Source organism: Taeniopygia guttata, chromosome 33 (genome assembly GCF_048771995.1).
Source record: "Taeniopygia guttata chromosome 33, bTaeGut7.mat, whole genome shotgun sequence".
Taxonomy (NCBI): domain Eukaryota; kingdom Metazoa; phylum Chordata; class Aves; order Passeriformes; family Estrildidae; genus Taeniopygia; species Taeniopygia guttata.
The window spans coordinates 2,883,847-2,902,946 of NC_133058.1; the positions used below are offsets into that span (position 1 = coordinate 2,883,847).

The window sequence follows — 19,100 nt, forward strand, 5'->3', positions numbered from 1 at the left end:
TGGGGAACCCCAGGTGCTGCAGCAGTGATATTTTTGGGAGAAACACGGAGCTGTGCATGGCCAGCTTGAAGTCTGCAGTGGTGTGAGCACCAGGCCTGCCATGCTGAGCCCAGGGCCACAAGCAGTGCTCACCCTGGCTGGGACATTGAGTCCCAACATGGGATCCCACGGGACCGGGCACGCTGGGATTTGCCCCTGCAGCTCCCAAGTGTGTCCAGAGAGACTGCAAGGAGACAGTGACCTCTGTCAGTGGGACCCCTCTGTGCAGGTACCCCCACTCCTGGGGTGGCTGTGCCAGCTCCCCCATGAACCTCCCGCCCTGGGAACCTGGAGCAAGCGGAAAACACAACTTTGCCAATGCTGCCTGTGCCTGAAGCAAATGGAAAGAGAACTGGGGTGTGAAAAATCAGGGTTGTTTATTTACAGAAGAACAGCAATGAAAACACAGAACACATTGACTTTTGTAAGAATATTTGTAATAACTGAAACGTAAACTTTAAGGCATTTAGAGATTTTGAGGAGCTAAGATTTTAGTTAGAAATAAGCCTTACTAGAGTTAATTAAAATAAGAATAATAAATGAGTAGGCCTTGATGAAGGTAAGAGTTAGTAGTTAACTAATAATTAATTGCTTGTCAGCACAATGTTTGGTTAGCTGGGTTTATAATGAAGAATATAGAAACTGATAAATAGCTTTTAGGAACATAAGACGATTGTGGTCCTCCTCTGTTCTGAAACCAATTGAAGACAAGGAATGGGAGTTCTACCAAGAGTTCATTTGTCATACCCGCATTGAAAAGGTAGAAAGGTCAGAACGAGGAAGACTTCATTTACTTCCTCATTTTGGGACCCCTCCCCATAAAAGGGACCACCGACCCATTTCAAGGGACAAACCACGCATGCTTAATAGCTTTTGGAGTGATTAGCATACGAAGCGGGGAATGGGATGTACTAAAATTATGAATATGTATTTGTATTTTGTATATTCAATACTTGTATGGATAAAAAGACTCTGTAATCACCTGGAAGGTGCGGTGTGTATTTGGGAGCTATCCCGCACGCTGCCCGGCGTCGAATAAACATACACTTTCTAACTTTAAACTGTCAGAGAGTTTTTGTCCGTCACAGTTGGATATCGATACTAGATCAATAACCATATTTTTTAATAAATCAGCCAGAGCTCAGCCCTGCGGCCTCTCCTCCCGCTGCAGCTGGTGGGCTCCCCAGGAAGGGGATTTTTCCTTTTTTACGTGCATGTTCACAGAGGCGTATCAGCTTTCTCAGCAGTTTAACAGATTGTCAGAGCTAATTACTGATTGGGTTTTGTGTCAGACATGGAGGAAACTGCTCAGAGCTTCTCTGTGCATTTCTTCCATAAGCACCTCCCATGCAAAACCACCACACGATAGCAACAGGGGGCTGGGGACAGCAACAGGGGGCTGGGGACAGCACCAGGGGGCTGGGGACAGCACCAGGGGGCTGGGGACAGCAACAGGGGGCTGGGGACAGCACCAGGGGGCTGGGGACAGCACCAGGGGCTGGGGACAGCAACAGGGGCTGGGGACAGCACCAGGGGGCTGGGGACAGCAACAGGGGGCTGGGGACAGCACCAGGGGCTGGGGACAGCACCAGGGGGCTGGGGACAGCACCAGGGGCTGGGGACAGCACCAGGGGGCTGGGGACAGCACCAGGGGGCTGGGGACAGCAACAGGGGCTGGGGACAGCACCAGGGGACTGGGGACAGCACCAGGGGGCTGGGGACAGCAACAGGGGCTGGGGACAGCACCAGGGGGCTGGGGACAGTAACAGGGGCTGGGGACAGCACCAGGGGGCTGGGGACAGCAACAGGGGCTGGGGACAGCAACAGGGGCTGGGGACAGCACCAGGGGGCTGGGGACAGTAACAGGGGCTGGGGACAGCACCAGGGGGCTGGGGACAGCAACAGGGGCTGGGGACAGCAACAGGGGGCTGGTGATGTTTGCCTATGAAGGAACCGAGTTGCCACAGGCTGCCCCCAGCAGCAGCAGGGCCAGACCCAGCTTAGCTTCTGAGATCAGACCAGACTGGCTCCGGGCACAAGCTCAGAACCCCACAGGGGCTCAACAAGCCCAAAAGGGCCTCCCCTGCCCACAAGGGAATCGAGAGACAGACCTGAGCCCACAACACACACACACAAGCCACAAAAAGCACACAAGGCACACCTGACCCTTCCCTCCTGCCCCTCGCCATGGCTGCCCAAGCACAACCACACGCCGCTGGACCACTGGCCAGCAGGCAGCAAAAGAAGCCTACATCACCCAAAATTCCCAGGCGATCTCCCATCCAAGTACTAACCGGGCCCGACCCTGCTTAGATTCCGAGATCAGACTGTTGCATTTCAGACTAGCAAAAGTTTAGTAGAAGTAGTTCGGCTAAGGCTTAGAATTCTTAGTAGGCCATAGGCTGTGTGTTGTTAGAAACAGTTGTTAGGTAAGGGCAGTACGGAATACTGGCGAGGTAGGAACTTATCTCAGAATACATTCCAAGAGCAGGCTGTGGTAGAACATGTCATTATTCACAAGATGGATAGGTAGATCTTGGGGGAATACATTGTTTTTACCTAACAGAGTGAAGAGGAGTTATAAAAATGTTCAATTTAAACAAGGACTAATCTGTAAATAAATGATTGTTGGAGTGTAACGTCGACAGATATGTGTTGAATTAAGCAACCATTGATATAGACTCTATATAAACGCAATGATTTGTTAGCTCGGGGGGCTCTGACTTTGGACATTAGTCCTCAGGCTCCCAGGGCCCTCAATAAAGCGCTGCATAAAACAACTTCGGTTGTTTTGTGTTCTTTTTATGGGCAACATAATTGTCTAACTTAAAATGAGCAATTTGGCTGGTATCTGATCAAATTCCAGGTAAAATGAACACCACCTGTTCTCAGGAACTCCAGAGAAGGAAAGACACTCGCCCTTCAACACTTCATACTACAGGTGCTGCTCTTACACGAAGTATTCAGGTAGCAAGAAAATTTTCTCTTTTTCTCCAAGGTTTGATATCTGAAATACTCAGGGTGGATACTCCCAAACCTGAGAGCTCCTGACATGTGAGTTTCTCTCCTGCTGAAGTACTGTTCAGGTAACAAATGTGCTGGCTGGGGAATAGAGACCCCAAAAAGAAAAGGCCCCAACTGCAGGAGCAAAACCACGGCACCCACGTGAGGCTCCGTGATGGCAGGAACCTGTTCCAGTTTCAGGGGATAAGGATGGGACTGATTTAGACACAAGCAATAATTTCCCCCTCCACACATACACAAAACCAACAAGGAACAAATTTTCAAGAGGACCAAGGCAGAGTCAGCGGTTCTTTTCTTTTTGGTACTTGAGATCTTGAAGCCATGCAAGCTTCTGTGGTTTGGGGTTTTTTAGAACTTTCTTTTCAAATTCTTACCTGGGAGCCCTCGTCACACAAAGGACTGTTGAAAAAGGACATGGATTGTCCAATGTGACACTGCAAAGTCCTTGAGGAGGGCAAGCCCTGCTCAGTACCATTCAAGCCATCCGTGTGCTGTCTACCACATTCCGGTCCTGAATCCAAACCCAGCTCTTTGCTGCTCCCTGGGAAGGAAATGAATCCTATCCCATTGAAAACCAGTACATCAGCCCATTCTTCAGCCAGCACACCCTGTCTCTCTTTGTCTCACACCTGGACACCTGCTCCAGATGTATTCTGCGAGGGACAGGATCAAAACTGCACTTAAAATCCTGAAATAGAACCTGCATTGCCTTCCCATCATCCATGAGATGGGTGACCTCATGGTAGTGGCATAGTCAATCAGACAGGAATTTCCCTGACTGCGGACTCATGACTGACACCATGAAAGGTTTCAAGCACCAGCATTTTATTATTCCCCAGTTACAAACTTTTATACCCTTTTCCCTCACATGCGTAATATCTGAGTGCCCTTTTACTCTTTTGTGGTTGGTCAATAAACATCAGCATTCCGTGCTTCTTTTCCTTCAGTGCTGTTCACCTGTCTTATACAGCTGCACCTCGCTGGGAATGAGGCTCGGCTGCAGCCCCATTCCCTGCGTCCCATAATCTCTTCTCCTACATTCCCCTCTGTTATCTCACGCTGCCCTGTCCAGGTGCTGGCACTGTCCTTCCATCACTTCCCAGTAGTGCCAATGATGGCCTTTCCCGCTATCAAGATCAGATTATCAGGGCTGGAGTTTCCTGGAGAGTCCAATCCCTTCCTGTCAGATCAGAAAGGGCCAGAGAACACTGAGCCAGCGTGGACCTCCTTGTCTTTCAGGACCTTGGGCAGAGGATTTAGGGGCTTCCTGTTGGGACATATTCGGATGAATCCCATTGTCCTGGCTTGTAAGATAAGCATGTATTCTATTTGCCATCTGCTGGAGGTTGGGCAGTTTTCTTATCTCTTCCAAGAACAATGTCTCCCTCGGGGAAGTTATCTTCTGTTAATGGGCCATGGAATGACTCACTGCGTGACTGGTGAAATTGTATCATCCCATTGTGAGATGCTCCACCCAGAGGGAGGAGCCATGCATTCCTACCTGCATAAAATCAGCACTTTTTGGGACTCCAGGGCAGCCCTTCGCTGGATTCCCAGGGAAGTAGCTTTCTTCTCTGCTAGGTTCCCAGAGGAAGGCCAAGCTGAACTACTACCAGACCTTCAGGGAAAACTACACCCTTCTACAAGTCACCGCTTTAGCAGCATTTCATCTGCCACTCCAGGAAGAACAGCCACCATTTAACTGAACCACTACCAACACCCTGACTCCTCAGGGTGTCAGGTTTCTGACTCTACCACTAGTTTTGTTTGTACTAATTGCATTTTTATTATTATTATTTTTATTTAGTTTTTCTCCTAGTAAAGAACTGTTATTCCAATTTCCATATCTTTGCCTGAGGGCCTTTTATGTTTGAAATGGTGGTAATTCGGAGGGAGGGAGTTTACCTTTTCTATTTCACAGGAGGCTTTTGCCTTCCTTCACAGACTCCTGTCTTTTTAAACCAAGACACCCATCCAACGCCACAGCGTCACAGATATTGTTCTGGTCCAAGTTGTCCCAGGCAATACCTCATGAAAGATCACTGTAACAGCACTGTCCTTCTCTTGTTGGAAATCCTTTGGCACCCAGAGAAGCCAGTGGTACTTGGCAGAGCCAGGGTCTGTGGGACAAGGACACTGGGAGCAGCTAAAAGCAGAGAGGGTGCTCAGAGAGCCGAATTCCCACAGGATTCGGCCACTCCAAGTGGGCCAAGCCATGCTTGGCATGGCTTTGGGCATCAGGGTTCTGCTGGCCCTGGTGGGCTGCAGAGCCACGGAGGGCCGAGCTGAGTGTCAGACACCCCTGGAGAGCTGGGAGAAAGCCTGTGGGCAGGACACGGGGTCCCAGTGACCTCCCATCCCCAGTGCCAGCGTGGTGGCCACACCTGTCCTTCCAGTGGCCCCACAACAAGTGGTCTCCCAGTTGCTTCAGTGCCTGGAAGGATCTCTCAACCCTGACTAGGTGCCAAATCCCAGCGTCCGGCTGGCCGTGACCCTGTCCAGAGGTTATGGCCAGCCCGGGTCCAGAAGTGGCCGTGCCAGGAGGTCAAGGAGGAGGCAGTGAGAAGAGCCCAGCACGGCAGGGAGGTGAGGCAATGAGGGGGCAGAGGGAAGGGAGGGAAGGCATTTGGTCCCAGAGGGCCAGGCACTGCAGGCTCGGCTCTGCTGGCTCTCAGGGTGCCCTGGATGGGCAAGATGCTGCCAGGTTCCACCTCACCACATGCCCCTACTGTCCTCTCGTCCTCCCCACAGCCATGACCTCGGGACAGATGGCTCTGCACATCCTTGCCTCCTCTTCTGCCAACACAGTCCAGGGAAAATACTGCCACTACTACTGTTGGTAAATGTGCCTGATAGGCTTGACACGCATGAATTTCTGTTTCTTCCTACCTGTGATTACAATTTACTGGGAAGGGATTTGATGGCTAAAATGGGAATGTCAATTATGACTGTGAAAGCTGATGAGGAAGCTACGGCCCTTGTAACTTTGTGTCAAATGTCAGAGAAGACCTATGCTGAAGTAAAGCCACAAGTGCGAGCAGTCCCACAGAAATGTGGAAAATTAGATATGCAACCTCTCCAAATGACTTCGAAGCCACCGGGACAAGTGGTGTCTAAAAAGCAATACCCTGTTTCAAGGGAGAGAAGGCAAGGGGTCACAGCCTGTTGCTGAGCTCCTGTTCAAGGCAGGCCTTTTGGGGCAACGTATGTCTGCCTAGAACACTGCCATCCCTGCCCAGTAAGAGCCCGGCAGAATTGTAAAGATTTTTAAAGAATTTTAAAGTGTTAAAAAGCAGATGAACTGAGTCTCCTTCCCTAGCCCTTCCAGACAGGGAAAAAGAATTTGAATTTTGTGTGGATGTGGAACAGGAGCATGCCACAGGAGTTCTAGTGGAAGAACACCACAGGGCTGTACTTGAAGACCGATGGCCCATCTTTGTAAAATGTTAGACCCCTCAGCAAGGGGTGGCCCCATGGCCTCCCGCGAGGTACGATCTCCACACAGATCCTGGTTCTTATCCTTGGATCCACAGTGCGGTTTTTCCTGGATTTTAGCCAGGGCTTCCCCTGTGTAAGGGATAGGGATATGCAGGAGGAGTCTGTTGGGCTCTCCCCCACCACCATTAGCAGTTTCAGGCCTCCCAAGGACTGCTGTATCTCCCTTTTCCCCACCAATATCGCTCTTTAGCTGAAGTTGCTGACAAGGACCAGCCCTGAAACACCAAAATGGGTTTGTTGTTTATTTCTCGGGTCCTCAGCCCTGCGTGGGACTCGGTAAGTGGGTGCTGCAGAGGCTCCGGCAAGGCATCAAAAACGCCGGCCCCACACCCAATGGTGGCGCGAGATCTCCTCCAGCTCCGGCCTGTCCGCAGGGTGCTTGGCCAAACACCATCGGATCAGGTGCTGGAGCTCTGGGGAGAGAAGCCAGAAAGCGCCGGTCACCGCCAGAAGTCTCCTGCCCAGCTGCCCCCGTCACCCGCGGGGCCCGGGCCGTGCCGCGAGCGCTCTGGGCCGTGCCGGGCTCCCGACCGGCTCAGCCCCGCGCGGGAGAGCGGCACGGCGGGACGCGGCCGCCTCCTCCGGCCGCCCGTGCCGCGCTGACCCCGTCGGCGCGGGCCCCTCCTGCGGCCGGCCCGTGAGGGCAGATCCACGTCCCGCAGAGCTGCGTGAGGGCCGCGCCGGGCGTGCGCCGCCACTGCCAAAGCCCGCCGGCTTGAGGCCGGACACCCACCTGGAGAGAGCTGCCGCCGGAAGAAGAGCTTCCCCAGCACGATGGCTTGGTCGTCCTGAAAGGGGAGGCTGCCGCAGACCATGACGTACAGCAGCACGCCCAGGGACCAGATGGTGGCCGCGTGGCCGTGGTAGCAACCCAGCCAGGTCCACTCGGGCGGGCTGTACACGCGCGTTCCTAGGGGAGACAGGCGGCGCTGGCCGGGCGCAGGCTGCTGCCTTCCAGAGCCTGGCACCAGCCTCCTGACCGAGGCAGGGGCTGCGCCCGCGGCCACAGCTTCCCCCCCGAGGCCACCCCGCGTCCCCCAGCCAGCTGGCCAAAAGCAGGAAACCATTCCGCAAGGCCAAGAAGGCCAGCAGAGCAGCCCAGGCCCTTGTGGGCCCGCTGAGCCCAGGGGCCGGGAGCCGCTTTTGCCGCCCCCTCTCTCGTCAGGGCCGGCAGCCGCCTCCTGGGGCACGGCATCCGCCCCATGTCAAAGGGCAGCCGGCTGAAGGCCGCGGCCCGGGAGGGAACGGGGCCGTGCAGTGCCTGGCACCGGGAGCAGGGCCCAGGCCATGGGCTCACCGGCAAAGTCCGTGAAGGCCCGCTCCTGGAGGAAGGTGCCGCAACCGAAGTCGATGAGCTTCAGGTCGCCGCTCTCCGGGTCCACGAGGAGGTTCTCCGGCTTGATGTCCCGGTGCAGGACGCCGCAGGTGGTGCAGTGCCGCACGGCCTCCAGCACCTGGCAGAAAAGCCAGCGCGCCTGCTCCTCGCACAGGAACCCCTGCTCCTGCTCCTGCAGGAACTCCAGGAGATCCCGTGATGCCCCCGGACGCTCCAGCACCAGGATGAAGCTATCTGGCAGCTCAAACCAGTCGAGCAGCTGGATGATGTTCTGGCAGCCAGAGCCCACCTTCTCCATCAGCACCACCTCCAAGGGCACGCGGGTGCCGTCGGGCTGTGAGGAGGAGAAAATGAGTCCCTGGGGCAGGTGCTGCTGCTGCTGCTGCTGCAGGCCTGGGGCTGCGCTGCGCCCTGCCCGGGATGCCCCAGTGCCCCCTGCCGCAGCCTCCCAGGCGCTTGCGCTTCCTCCCGCCCGGGGGATGCTCGGGGCTGCCCCTGCCCGGCCCCGGCACCGCTGTTCGGCGTGCCCAGGCCCGCGGGGGCGGCTCCGCACGCTGAGCCCGCCCCGGGATTCTCCCTGCCCGCCACGCCCCGCTCTGTCCCGCTGGCCCCGCTCGCTCACCAGCTCGTCCCACTGCAGGACGCTCTCCCGGGCCACGCGTTTGAGGGCCACCTGCGAGCCATGGGGAGAGGAGGGCTGAGCTCCAGCCCTGCCCCTCCCCGCCGCTGCCCCTCCGCCCAGGCCCGGCCGTCGCGGCCACTCACCGGGCTGCCGTCCGAGAGGCGGATGCCCGAGAAGACGGTGCTGAAGCCGCCGCTGCCCAGCTGCGGGCCCAGCAGGTACCGCTCCTGCCGCTGCCTCCTTTGCCCTGCGGCCAAGAGCGAGCCATCAGCCTTGCGCCCAGGACCCGCCCCTCCCGCAAGTGCCGCGAGTGGAGCGGGCCGGGCCCCCGCGGGCCGCCGCGCTCTCACCCGCTTCCTGCTGCGCGCCGGGCAGCGGCCGCCGCCCTGCAGCCGCCGGGCTGGCGAGCGGCAGAGCCGGGCCGGGGCAGCGCGCACAGGCGGCTGCGGCAGCCCCGGGGCAGCGGGGCAGGGCGGCACCGGCGCTGTCCCCGGCGTCGTGGGCTGGGCTCTGCTCCTGCCGACGGCCGGGGCTGCAGCCCGAGGCTTGGCACGGGGGAGACCCAGGAGCGGCTGCAAAGCAGACAGGGCGTTTTCAAGCCGGGCCATCGGAGGCACTGGAAACAGCCAGCGACTGGGCTGCTCTCAGGGGCCCTGGCCTGGCCTGGCCGCGCCCCTCCAGAGCCCCGGCGGAGCCTCAGGCAGCTCCTCAGGAGATCTCACCTGCTACTAGAAAGCCCTTCGCGGCACTCGAGGGCTGTCTCGGGGCAGCTTCCTGCAGATGGAGGAACCTCTGAAGGCTCGTCTCCACCACCAGGCTCGGGCTGTTGCCAGCTGGCAGAAGCGGCACAGCGTCCTGGCTGTCCTGGCCGCTGTGGGATGACCACAGCTGGCTCCAGGACACTTGCTGCCCCGTCAGCTGCTCCTGAGCAGGCTCCCCCGCATCGGGCTGGGCTCCCATTTGGACTTGTGGGCTTTCCTCTGCCATGTCAAGGGTCAGGATTGCGCCCATGTTGTTGAAGTCCGTGAGTCCAAGGGAGCTGGGAGACCTGTCCACGGGCTCTGCTCCTTCCGCAGGCTGACAGGTCTCACTGAGCCTCTGCGAGGGATGGAGGCTGTCAGAGATAGCAGAGGCTGCTGGCAGGGTGCAGGGTCTCTGACAGCCTGAGGTTCCTGCATGGATGGTGATGGCTCCCCCCTGCTGTGCCATCCTTGCAGGCCTTGAGGCTCTCCCAGGGATGGAGAATCTCGCTGGGAACAGCCTCTGGAAGGGATGGAGGCTTCTGGAGGAGCTGGCCAAGCCACAGCAGGGCAGGTGGCCTCTCTTCAGCAGCTCGTCCAGTTCTTTCCACAATGCCTGCCACATCCCAGAGTAGAGGGGCGCACGTGTCCTGTTGCCATCCCAGAGCTGCAGCATCAGTTCCTGCAGCTCCCGGGCCACTGCCAGGCAGGGGCCGCAGCCGCCGGGGCTGCCCAGGGGTCTGGCGGGAGCACGTGGCTGCTCGCCAGGAGCAGCCCGAGGCCTGGGGAACCTGGGAGCCGCAGGGGCTCCTCGCTTCCTCCATGAGCCTCTGGGCCGGACCCTGGGGCGCTGGCTCCTCTTCGCTGTCCGTGTGCTCCGGCTCCGTGGTTGCCGGTGGCCAAAGGCCCACCAGACAGCCACGGCGGCCAGCAGCAGGACAAGCGCAGTCACCAGGACATCACCGTCACCCATGGCTCCAGCACGTCCCATCGCGACTGCACTGGCAGCTGCCGGCGCTGGCCTGTCTCACCCAGCGACAGCGCGGTGATGTCACAGTGGTGTCACAGTGCTGCGGCCAGCACAGCCCTGGGACATCACAGCCCTGCCTGACGCCAGCGCTCTGCCCTTTGTGCCATCACAGCCCTGTCTCAGCCCCGCCCTCCGCAGTGCCCCAGGAGGGGTAAGGGGGCTCCCTATGGGCACTTGCCAGCTCTCGGGAGCAGAGTGGGTGGAAAATTCTTCTGTAAGAAGGACACAGGGATGAGGAGGGGAATGCTGATGGTCTCACCTCCTTGCTGGCAGAGCATGGGACATGGATTGTCCAATGTGACACTGCAACTCCTTGAGGAGGGCAAGCCCTGCTCAGTAACATCCAAGCCATCTGTGTGCTGTCTACCACATTCCTGTCCTGAATCCAAACCCAGCTCTTTGCCGCTCCCTGGGAAGAAAATGGATCCTATCCCATTGAAAACCAGTACATCAGCCCATTCTTCAGCCAGCACACCCTGTCTCTCTTTGTCTCACACCTGGACACCTGCTCCAGATGTATTCTGCGAGGGACAGGATCAAAACTCCACTTAAAATCCTGAAATAGAACCTGCATTGCCTTCCCATCATCCATGAGATGGGTGACCTCATGGTAGTGGCATAGTCAATCAGACAGGAATTTCCCTGACTGCAGACTCATGACTGACACCATGAAAGGTTTCAAGCACCAGCATTTTATTATTCCCCAGTTACAAACTTTTATACCCTTTTCCCTCCCATGCGTAATATCTGAGTGCCCTTTTACTCTTTTGTGGTTGGTCAATAACCATCAGCATTCCGTGCTTCTTTTCCTTCAGTGCTGTTCACCTGTCTTATACAGCTGCACCTCATTGGGAATGAGGCTCATCTGCAGCCCCATTCCCTGCGTCCCATAATCTCTTCTCCTACATTCCCCTCCGTTATCTCACGCTGCCCTGTCCAGGTGCTGGCACTGTCCTTCCATCACTTCCCAGTAGTGCCAATGATGGCCTTTCCCGCTATCAAGATCAGATTATCAGGGCTGGAGTTTCCTGGAGAGTCCAATCCCTTCCTGTCAGATCAGAAAGGGCCAGAGAACACTGAGCCAGCGTGGACCTCCTTGTCTTTCAGGACCTTGGGCAGAGGATTTAGGGGCTTCCTGTTGGGACATATTGGGATGAATCCCATTGTCCTGGCTTGTAAGATAAGCATGTATTCTATTTGCCATCTGTTGGAGGTTGGGCAGTTTTCTTATCTCTTCCGAGAACAATGTCTCCCTCGGGGAAGTTATCTTCTGTTAATGGGCCATGGAATGACTCACTGCGTGACTGGTAAAATTGCATCATCCCATTGTGAGATGCTCCACCCAGAGGGAGGAGCCATGCATTCCTACCTGCATAAAATCAGCACTTTTTGGGACACCAGGGCAGCCCTTCGCTGGATTCCCAGAGAAGCAGCTTTCTTCTCTGCTAGGTTCCCAGAGGAAGGCCAAGCTGAACTACTACCAGACCTTCAGGGAAAACTCCACCCTTCTAGAGATCACCGCTTTAGCAGCATTTCATCTGCCACTCCAGGAAGAACAGCCACCATTTAACTGAACCACTGCGGCTTTCGGGGGTCACTTGCGGCTGTCCCCCGTCCCTCCCCGGCCCCCCGGGACCCCTCCGGCTCGCTGTCCCCTCAGGGGACCGGGGTTTGCCGCGGTCCCGCTGCACTGGGCTCACCAGGCAGCGGCTGGGTTTGCACGGGCCAAGCGGCGGTGCGCCTCGGTCGCCGCAAGGAGTCAAGATAAAGAGACGAAGAGAGGTCAGTTGTGTGCAGTCCAGAAAGATTGTATTGCCTGAACGGTTGCAGGGACAATAGACCCTGGGCTTCTGCCCAGATACAGTTTTATACAGCAAAATTAAGAGATAAGGTCTAAACAATAGAGACAGTGTTCAGCATGGGCTCATCAGAACCACCCCAGGGGTCGGGTCCAATGGGAACTGCTCAGGGGTGGGGAGAAGGGGGCTCACATAAAGATGCTGAAGCGAAACTTTCCCGAAACAATGGGGCATACATAAATGTATCTTTTCCTCATACCTAAATGTATCTTTTCCTCAGCTTCCAATTCCCAAGGCCTTTCTAAATCCCTTCCTCCACACTACCACGCCAGCATGATAGCAACACTTCCCAGGAATGGCTCAGCTGCACATGCACCCTCCTGCTCCTCTCCCTGCCCCACGGCTGAACAGCCCTACAGCTCCAGGGGCTCTGGCAGAGCACAGCTCATTGCAGGGGCACATGCAGGGCACAGCTGTTCCCTGGCAATGTGCACAGGCTCTCTGGGCTGCCACAGGACCCTTCCTCCCACCAGAGAGCGGCCCAGCTCCCCCGTCACCTCTGTGTGAGGCTGAGCCATGCTCACAAGGGAAGAAGTGAGGTAGCTGAACTCCCACCTTTATCCTCAACACATCTAATGGGTGTGGCACTCAAGGGGAATAATTTTTAATTATTGAGGAAATTTCTTTGGTTTTATTATTCATGGAACTCGCCTGCATTTAATTCCTTTGAGCAGCATTGAGTTAGCTAGTCTGAAGGGAAAGGTGGAAGTCTCCAATGATAAGAGGGGAAAAATGATTCCTTCTTTAGGCTGGCTTGTGAATCCACAGGAGAAACCCACACAGCTGTGGCTGCTAGTTCTGCAAACCACAAAGACCTCTCAGCAAGCAGGCAGGCCTTAGTGGTGTTTCTGTAGCACCGTAATACCATCCTCAGGGTTGGACCCGATCAGCAAGCAGAGGAAGAACGGGAAATTTATCTGTACTGAGACCCAACATTGATGGCAATGAAAGCAACAGGACTTGCATCTCATGACCATGTCCAATCTGTGGTCAGCTTTGGCCACAGTCCCTGTCCTGGCTGTCAGTACTAGTGATTTGGCTACTGTCAAAAGGAGAAAACAGAGTAAACTAACAACAGAATGTTGTGATGCCATGGGCATCCCTGCAGGATCATTTGTATCTGTCAGTCACCTACTCTGACACAGAGCCAGCACTGACCATCATGGACCAGTTCTCCCTGAAATCGGGTGGGATTTTTTTCCATTTGGCTCGGGGCTTTCAGCTCCTTTCTATCCTCACCTTTTCCTGCCGTGGTCTTTCCTTTTCCAGTAAAATCCATGTTTGAACCCGTGCTTCTGCCTCGCAGAAGTGTCTGGGTTTGGATTTGGGAACGCTCTCAGAGTAGACAGCGACGGGAGCTTGGTACCCAGCCTTGGAACAAGGTCGGGTGACTCCAATCGCCAGCGCTGGGCACAGAGAGGCAGAGCCAGACGCGTCTCCTGCCGCTGTGGCCGTGTCAACCACAACTGTCACCATGCCAGTGTGGGGCTGCCCCTTTGTGATGCGTTCACCAGTGGTTCTCTCGTTTCCATGGCTGCAAAACCCCACCCCAACTCCATCCCTTTTCCTTCTCTTCCCTTCCCAAGGGCAGCCAGCCCTAAGCCCAGCCAGGCCAGGCCTGAGGGTTTCACACTGTCCAGGTAGTAGACCCTTTCCAAAGCTACTTTTCAAGGCCTTTATTTCTGTGATGGAAGTCAAAGAAGCTTTGCACTCCCCTGTACAGGACCCCAGAATTCAGTTGGCCAATAGCTGTAGGGAACAAATTGACCATCCAAACGTTCCACTTTTGCTCTGCTTCATTGTTCCAGGGGTTTATTCCATGCTTTCTTTATTGCAGAGACACCCAAATCCAACATAAACATGATCTGCCTCAAAACATTTCTGATCTTGGCAGTTCCTGACAATTTAAAATTTTCTTCATGGAAATAGCACAATAGGCAGGTCCTTCTGAAGTACTTTCCAACAGAGCGGATAAAACTAATCGTGCATGCTTTCGCACAACTAAGCCTGAGCCATGGGACCCATAGGTCTGATCCCTTTTTCTGCATCTGCAAAATCATTTCTTCAAGCCTCCTCTCTCCTATCTATTCAAAGAAGCTTTGCACTCTGCATTAGATGCCCCCAGTATGCAGTGGGCCAATGCAATCAGTGTAACTGTAGAGTGTAAATTTGCCATGCAAAATTCTCCTTCATTTATTCCCACTGTCTTTCCTGCAGACACACCTAACCCAACATTACAACTCCTGCCCCAAAACAATTCTAATTTGGGCTGTCCCTGAAAATTCAAAACTATACTCAGAGCATTTCCCTGTCCCCAGGGACAGGCTCCAAGGCTGGGCTCTCACCTGCACGGAATGAAGGAGAGCTGCTGCACTTGCCAGCGGCTCCAGGGTCTCGCGATCAGCGCTTTGAATGCAGCTTTTGTACACTCTGCCTCTCTGGGCCGGGCAGCATTCCTGGGCATCGGCAGCACCGCTGCAGGCCAACATCCTCCAGGCACAGCTGCAGCAAGGAGATTGCAACAAGTCCTGGCTGAAGGAGCCTCCAGCCCTGCTGCAGCCCTTCACCTGCGGCGGAATCATATTGCGCTGCCATGGAGGGAGCAAAGGGGGTGATGGTCTCTTTGCAGATGAGGGTCTCCTCCATGTGCTGCTGCTCCCTGGGCTGATACAGCTGCTGGTGCCCTCCCCACAGCTGTACCAGGAGCCTGTCTGGAAAAATAACACTGCCAGTGCCAGTGCCAGCCACCAATCCCTGCCATGGCCCTGCCCACAGGGCGTCCTGCCTACCAAACTGCTCCAGTCAGGTGGTGTCAGACACCATCACAATACATTCAAACAGCGCATTTTCCACATTCTGTCAAAATCATGGCCATACAGTCCACATGCTGGAGGCAGAGTGCTGTTGGCAGAATCAGGGAAGCCCCAGCAGCTGCTCTCCCCATGGCTGCATGGCCATGGCAGCAGAGGCAAGCCTCCCACTGTGCCCTCTGCTGTGGGACCCAGTGCTTTGGACATGTTCCCACCAAACTCAGGCTGCTGCTACAGCAGCATCATGCCTTCACACATTTGATAACAAAGAATTCTAATGGCACACAGGAATTGCCCCAAGAGCTACAAGAAAAAAAAAGGGGGAAGGGGGCCAGTGAGTTAGAATAGTTCACTCCTTTGTAATACAAGCATACCTGGATTTAAGCAGGGACACTGGGCTAATCATACTGGGGATTGGTTCGCAAGCCTTGTCTCTAGCAATTCCCACCAGTCTGCAAGCATTTTTTTGTAGAAAGGGGTAAATAGGATTTTACAGCACATCCATGAGCAAGTCTAAGCTGGAACTCAAAGTACAAGACAAATACTCCCAAATCAACCACCCATGAGGAAAGGAAGAAGAAAAGCAGATGAAACAAGTGCCATTGCAGGTGAATTTCCTGCATTTATCCCATGCTCAAAAAGGCACCTTAATTCAAACACACAGCTTAAGAGCAAGGAATTAAAGTGTTTTGAGAGCATTTATAGCCTGATTCCTCTTACTTTCAAGGAAAGGTAGATGCTAAATTCCTTAAAAACATAAATGGGGGTCTATTTGAGACCGTATCCTTCAAAAGCAGGAATGGAAGTTTAGAATTGCAGAACTGTTTCCATTGGAAAAGACCTTTAAGATCACAGAGTCCTCCCAAAAACCTGAGACCACTAACACTGCCAAGGCCACCACAAACGCATATTCCAGGAAATGTCATGAGATGGGACATCCTTCTTGTCTCCTTTGTCTCTCCAGGAGCCCGTTGAAAAGGGAAATGCCCACACAGGTTTATCTGACTCCTTCCCAGCAAGCCCTTCCCTCACTCCCGGGTCTCATTTGCTCCGCAGGATTCACCAGCTCGCTCAGCTCAGAGGAGCTCTCAGAGGCAAAAACGCTGCCTGGCGTGGGGCTGCCTGATTCCTGTCTCACTGTGATTCCATTTGCCCCCTCCCTGCCCCATCCATGACACCAAAGGATCCCCCACAACCCCACGGTCCTGCAGCAGATCCTGGCACGTTTCCTGCTCTGCTCTTTGGGGGCCCTGGGAGGCTCCAGAGCCCTCCCTGTGTGCGGGACAGCTGCTGCAGCACCGCTGCGCCCGCGTGCCAGCAGCGCCCCAGGAGCAGCTGCGCCAGTTCCGAGTCTGAAGCGGAATCCTCAGCACACACAAATGACAACTGGCACTTCAGGGGCTGGCAGGAGAAGCTAAACCCATCTGCTCGCTGCCCTTTCCAGCCATGGCCACACTGATGCAATTGGAAGACTTGCCCCTGCCATGGAAGCTCTCAAGTCGAAGAGAGGAGCAAAAGTCACAGGTTTCTGAGGTGCTAGCTGACAGTGCCTCGGGTTTTCCTTCCAATTTCTAATGGGTTGTGACTACTTTGACCATTTCAGCACTTTCTGTGCATCCCTGTGAGTGAGTATGCACCACAAACCCTCTCCCTCAAAGCCTGGAGCTACTGCCAAAGCAGAACTTGTTCATGCTTGTTTCTCCTGGTTATTTTATAATCCTGTCCAGACTCTGATAGCAAAGCCCTGCTGTAGGCAAAAGATTGACCTTGGAATCCTAGGGCACTTTCTGGCTGGGTGTTTTAATCTGCTTTTCCACAGCCTTGGGCTGAGCTTGGTGGGGCCAAGGCCTGGGGCCCTCGAGATGGCCCCGGGGAGCCCCCGGGGCAGGGGCGAGGGGCGGCACCGAGGGAGGCACACGGGGCATTTCCCCTGAGCGGGCGGGCAGGCGAGCGGAGGGGAAAGGAGCCCTGGGGAGAAGGGCAGGCACAAGGGCCCCGGCTCTCTGCAGTGCGGGCGGCCACTCGCCAACTGCCGCTCCTGGAGCCGCTGTCAGGGCCGTGTCTCCTCCCCGCCTGGCACTGCACCTGCAGGGCTGCGTCCGGCTCTGCTGCGCTCCCAGCACGGACGGCAAGGACGTGGACACGCTGCAGCAGGTGCCAGGGAGGGACACTGAGATGATGCGAGGGCTGCAGCTCCTCTCCTGCAAGGAAAGGCTGAGACAGCTCAGCTTCTTCAGCCTGGGAAAGGGACTTGGGCTTGATCCAACTGGGGCCTTCCAGTACCTGAGGGCAACCTACAAGGAAGCTGGACAGGGACTTTGTACAAGGGCAGGCAGGGACAGGACAGGAGAGAATGGATCCAAATGGAAAGAGAGTCAGTTTAGGTAGGGATTCAGAAAAAAGACTCTCCTGGAACAGTTCATTTTTTTTATTCCATTATTCATTTTGGTGAGCCAGGCAGGAGATCTTCTGTCCTCGCAGGGGCAGAAGGAGCGGTGTCGACCTCCTTGGCATGCCCTGGGGAATTTGGCTCAGCTCTGCCTCGGCTTGCCACTTGCAGATACAGACAAGGACCTGCTGGTGTGCTGATAAACGGTGTGTACTGAGAGGGCCCTGGGGAGAGAGAGAGACAGGACTGCTGGTCAGTCACTCAGAGATGTCGGAGTGCCCAGCCCGTTCCTGGGCCTGCAGGCAGCCCGGCCGATAGAGCAGCTGGGCTGGAGATGGGTTCATTGTTCCACAGAGCAACCGCAAGCGACTCTGGGGGTGAGTCGAATGAACCGACGTTTGTGTGCTTATGGTGTCCGGACATTGTGTGGTTAATGCATTGTGTTTGTAATTGTGTGAGCGCGTAGTGTATAAAGAGAGTGAAGGAGTGAATGAGTGAGTGTACCTGCAGTGCAGGGGGGAAGTTCTACTTGCATCTAAAGTGACCGGGTGAAGCCTGGGGGGTGCCATCTGGGGCAGGGAGCACCCCTCGGAGAAGTGGAACAGGTGGAGAAACGTGGGCGAGGACATTTCTGCTGTGTTGTGTTGAGAAAAGTGGGCACTTTAAGAGATACCACCTTTCCCTGGTGAGTTTGTGTGGTTCTTCGCCCGCATTGTGGTAATTTGATTCTCAGGATTGTAGGGTTGTGTTTGTGGAGTTTTTATGATTTTGTTTGCAACAAGTGCAGCATTTTATGCAGAAAAGCTACAGTATCGTGATTTATGTTTAACTGTGGTAAAACAAAATAAAGGAATTTCCAGGAATTCTCCTCCCACAGCAGCTTAAGCCCTGGCTCTCATAAATTTGATATACCAGGGGGGTTGAGGGGGGGGTGGTCTGTGTTTGTGGGCATATCAGAGTTTTTGCTGTAACAGACACAGCCTTCTGCCAGGCAGCAAAGTGAATGTCAGTGCAAACAATGTTTTAATTAGATTGTGCATGAAGAGAACCAGAAAAGACTGAGATTTTGTAAAAGAGAGTTTAGATAGAGGAGACTAATGAGTTTATATAAAGGGGCTTTATCAGACTTCAGTTGGCAATATAGTTAAGTCTGGACTGAAAACAACCTGCTGTAGAGGTTAAGTGATAAACACTGAAGTGATCAATGGAATAGCCTGCAGGCAATTCCTGGAAGTTTTTGGTGCATTGAGAGGCTGACACCTTGCATGAGTACTATTGTAATGCAGAGTTTGTGAGAAGGGCTAGTATTGCTGTTCCATGCCCCAAGTGTAAATTGAAGGTTCCTGATCAAGCCGATTCAGAACCTGAGATCTTAAAGCTTATGTGTGGAGGATCGAATCTGATACCTGCTAGCTGGAGGCCTGTGTGTGAGAAAAACTGAGAAAAGATTGTGAGGCCTGGGTGGAAAGAAGATAGTGGAGATAGAAACAAGATAAGGAGATAATGAGAATTAACCAGAGCAACGAGGTTCCCCTTTGGCGGGGGCTCACTGGGAGAAAGCCACCAGTAGGGGCATCTCGGAAAATAAAAACATTTATAATACCCTATTGCAATGAATGCTGTTTTAGGATGGGAAAGCAAATACGGCGAGGTCTCGTATGCTGATGGTTTTTGCCTTAAAGAATCACCCGGAATGGCAGAGTAACTGTGGATTCAGAGCTCTCTCTGACCCACCGGTGCTACATCTTGAAAG

At 54.7% G+C, this 19,100-nt stretch overlaps 2 protein-coding genes across 3 annotated transcripts in view; one reads left to right on the forward strand and one right to left on the reverse strand.

The window, feature by feature from the left end:
* Positions 1-19,100, forward strand: part of LOC140681273 (uncharacterized) — a 319,254-nt gene that overhangs the window by 64,937 nt on the left and 235,217 nt on the right. Inside the window, exon 4 of one of the 2 annotated variants that reach the window (XM_072920810.1) lies at positions 16,871-16,879. The exons of the other annotated variant lie outside the window; for it this stretch is intronic. Coding sequence (XP_072776911.1) covers positions 16,871-16,879 — 9 coding nt within the window. The remainder of the gene's footprint in view (positions 1-16,870; positions 16,880-19,100) is intronic. 2 annotated transcript variants of the gene reach the window in all.
* LOC121469097 (serine/threonine-protein kinase pim-1-like) lies at positions 6,778-9,127 on the reverse strand. Its single transcript, XM_072920690.1, has 5 exons — positions 8,663-9,127; positions 8,520-8,570; positions 7,859-8,231; positions 7,295-7,471; positions 6,778-6,974 (listed from the first exon to the last, which is right to left on the reverse strand). Exons 1-5 carry the CDS (start codon positions 9,125-9,127, stop codon positions 6,871-6,873), a joined length of 1,170 nt encoding a protein of 389 aa, XP_072776791.1. The 3' UTR covers positions 6,778-6,870.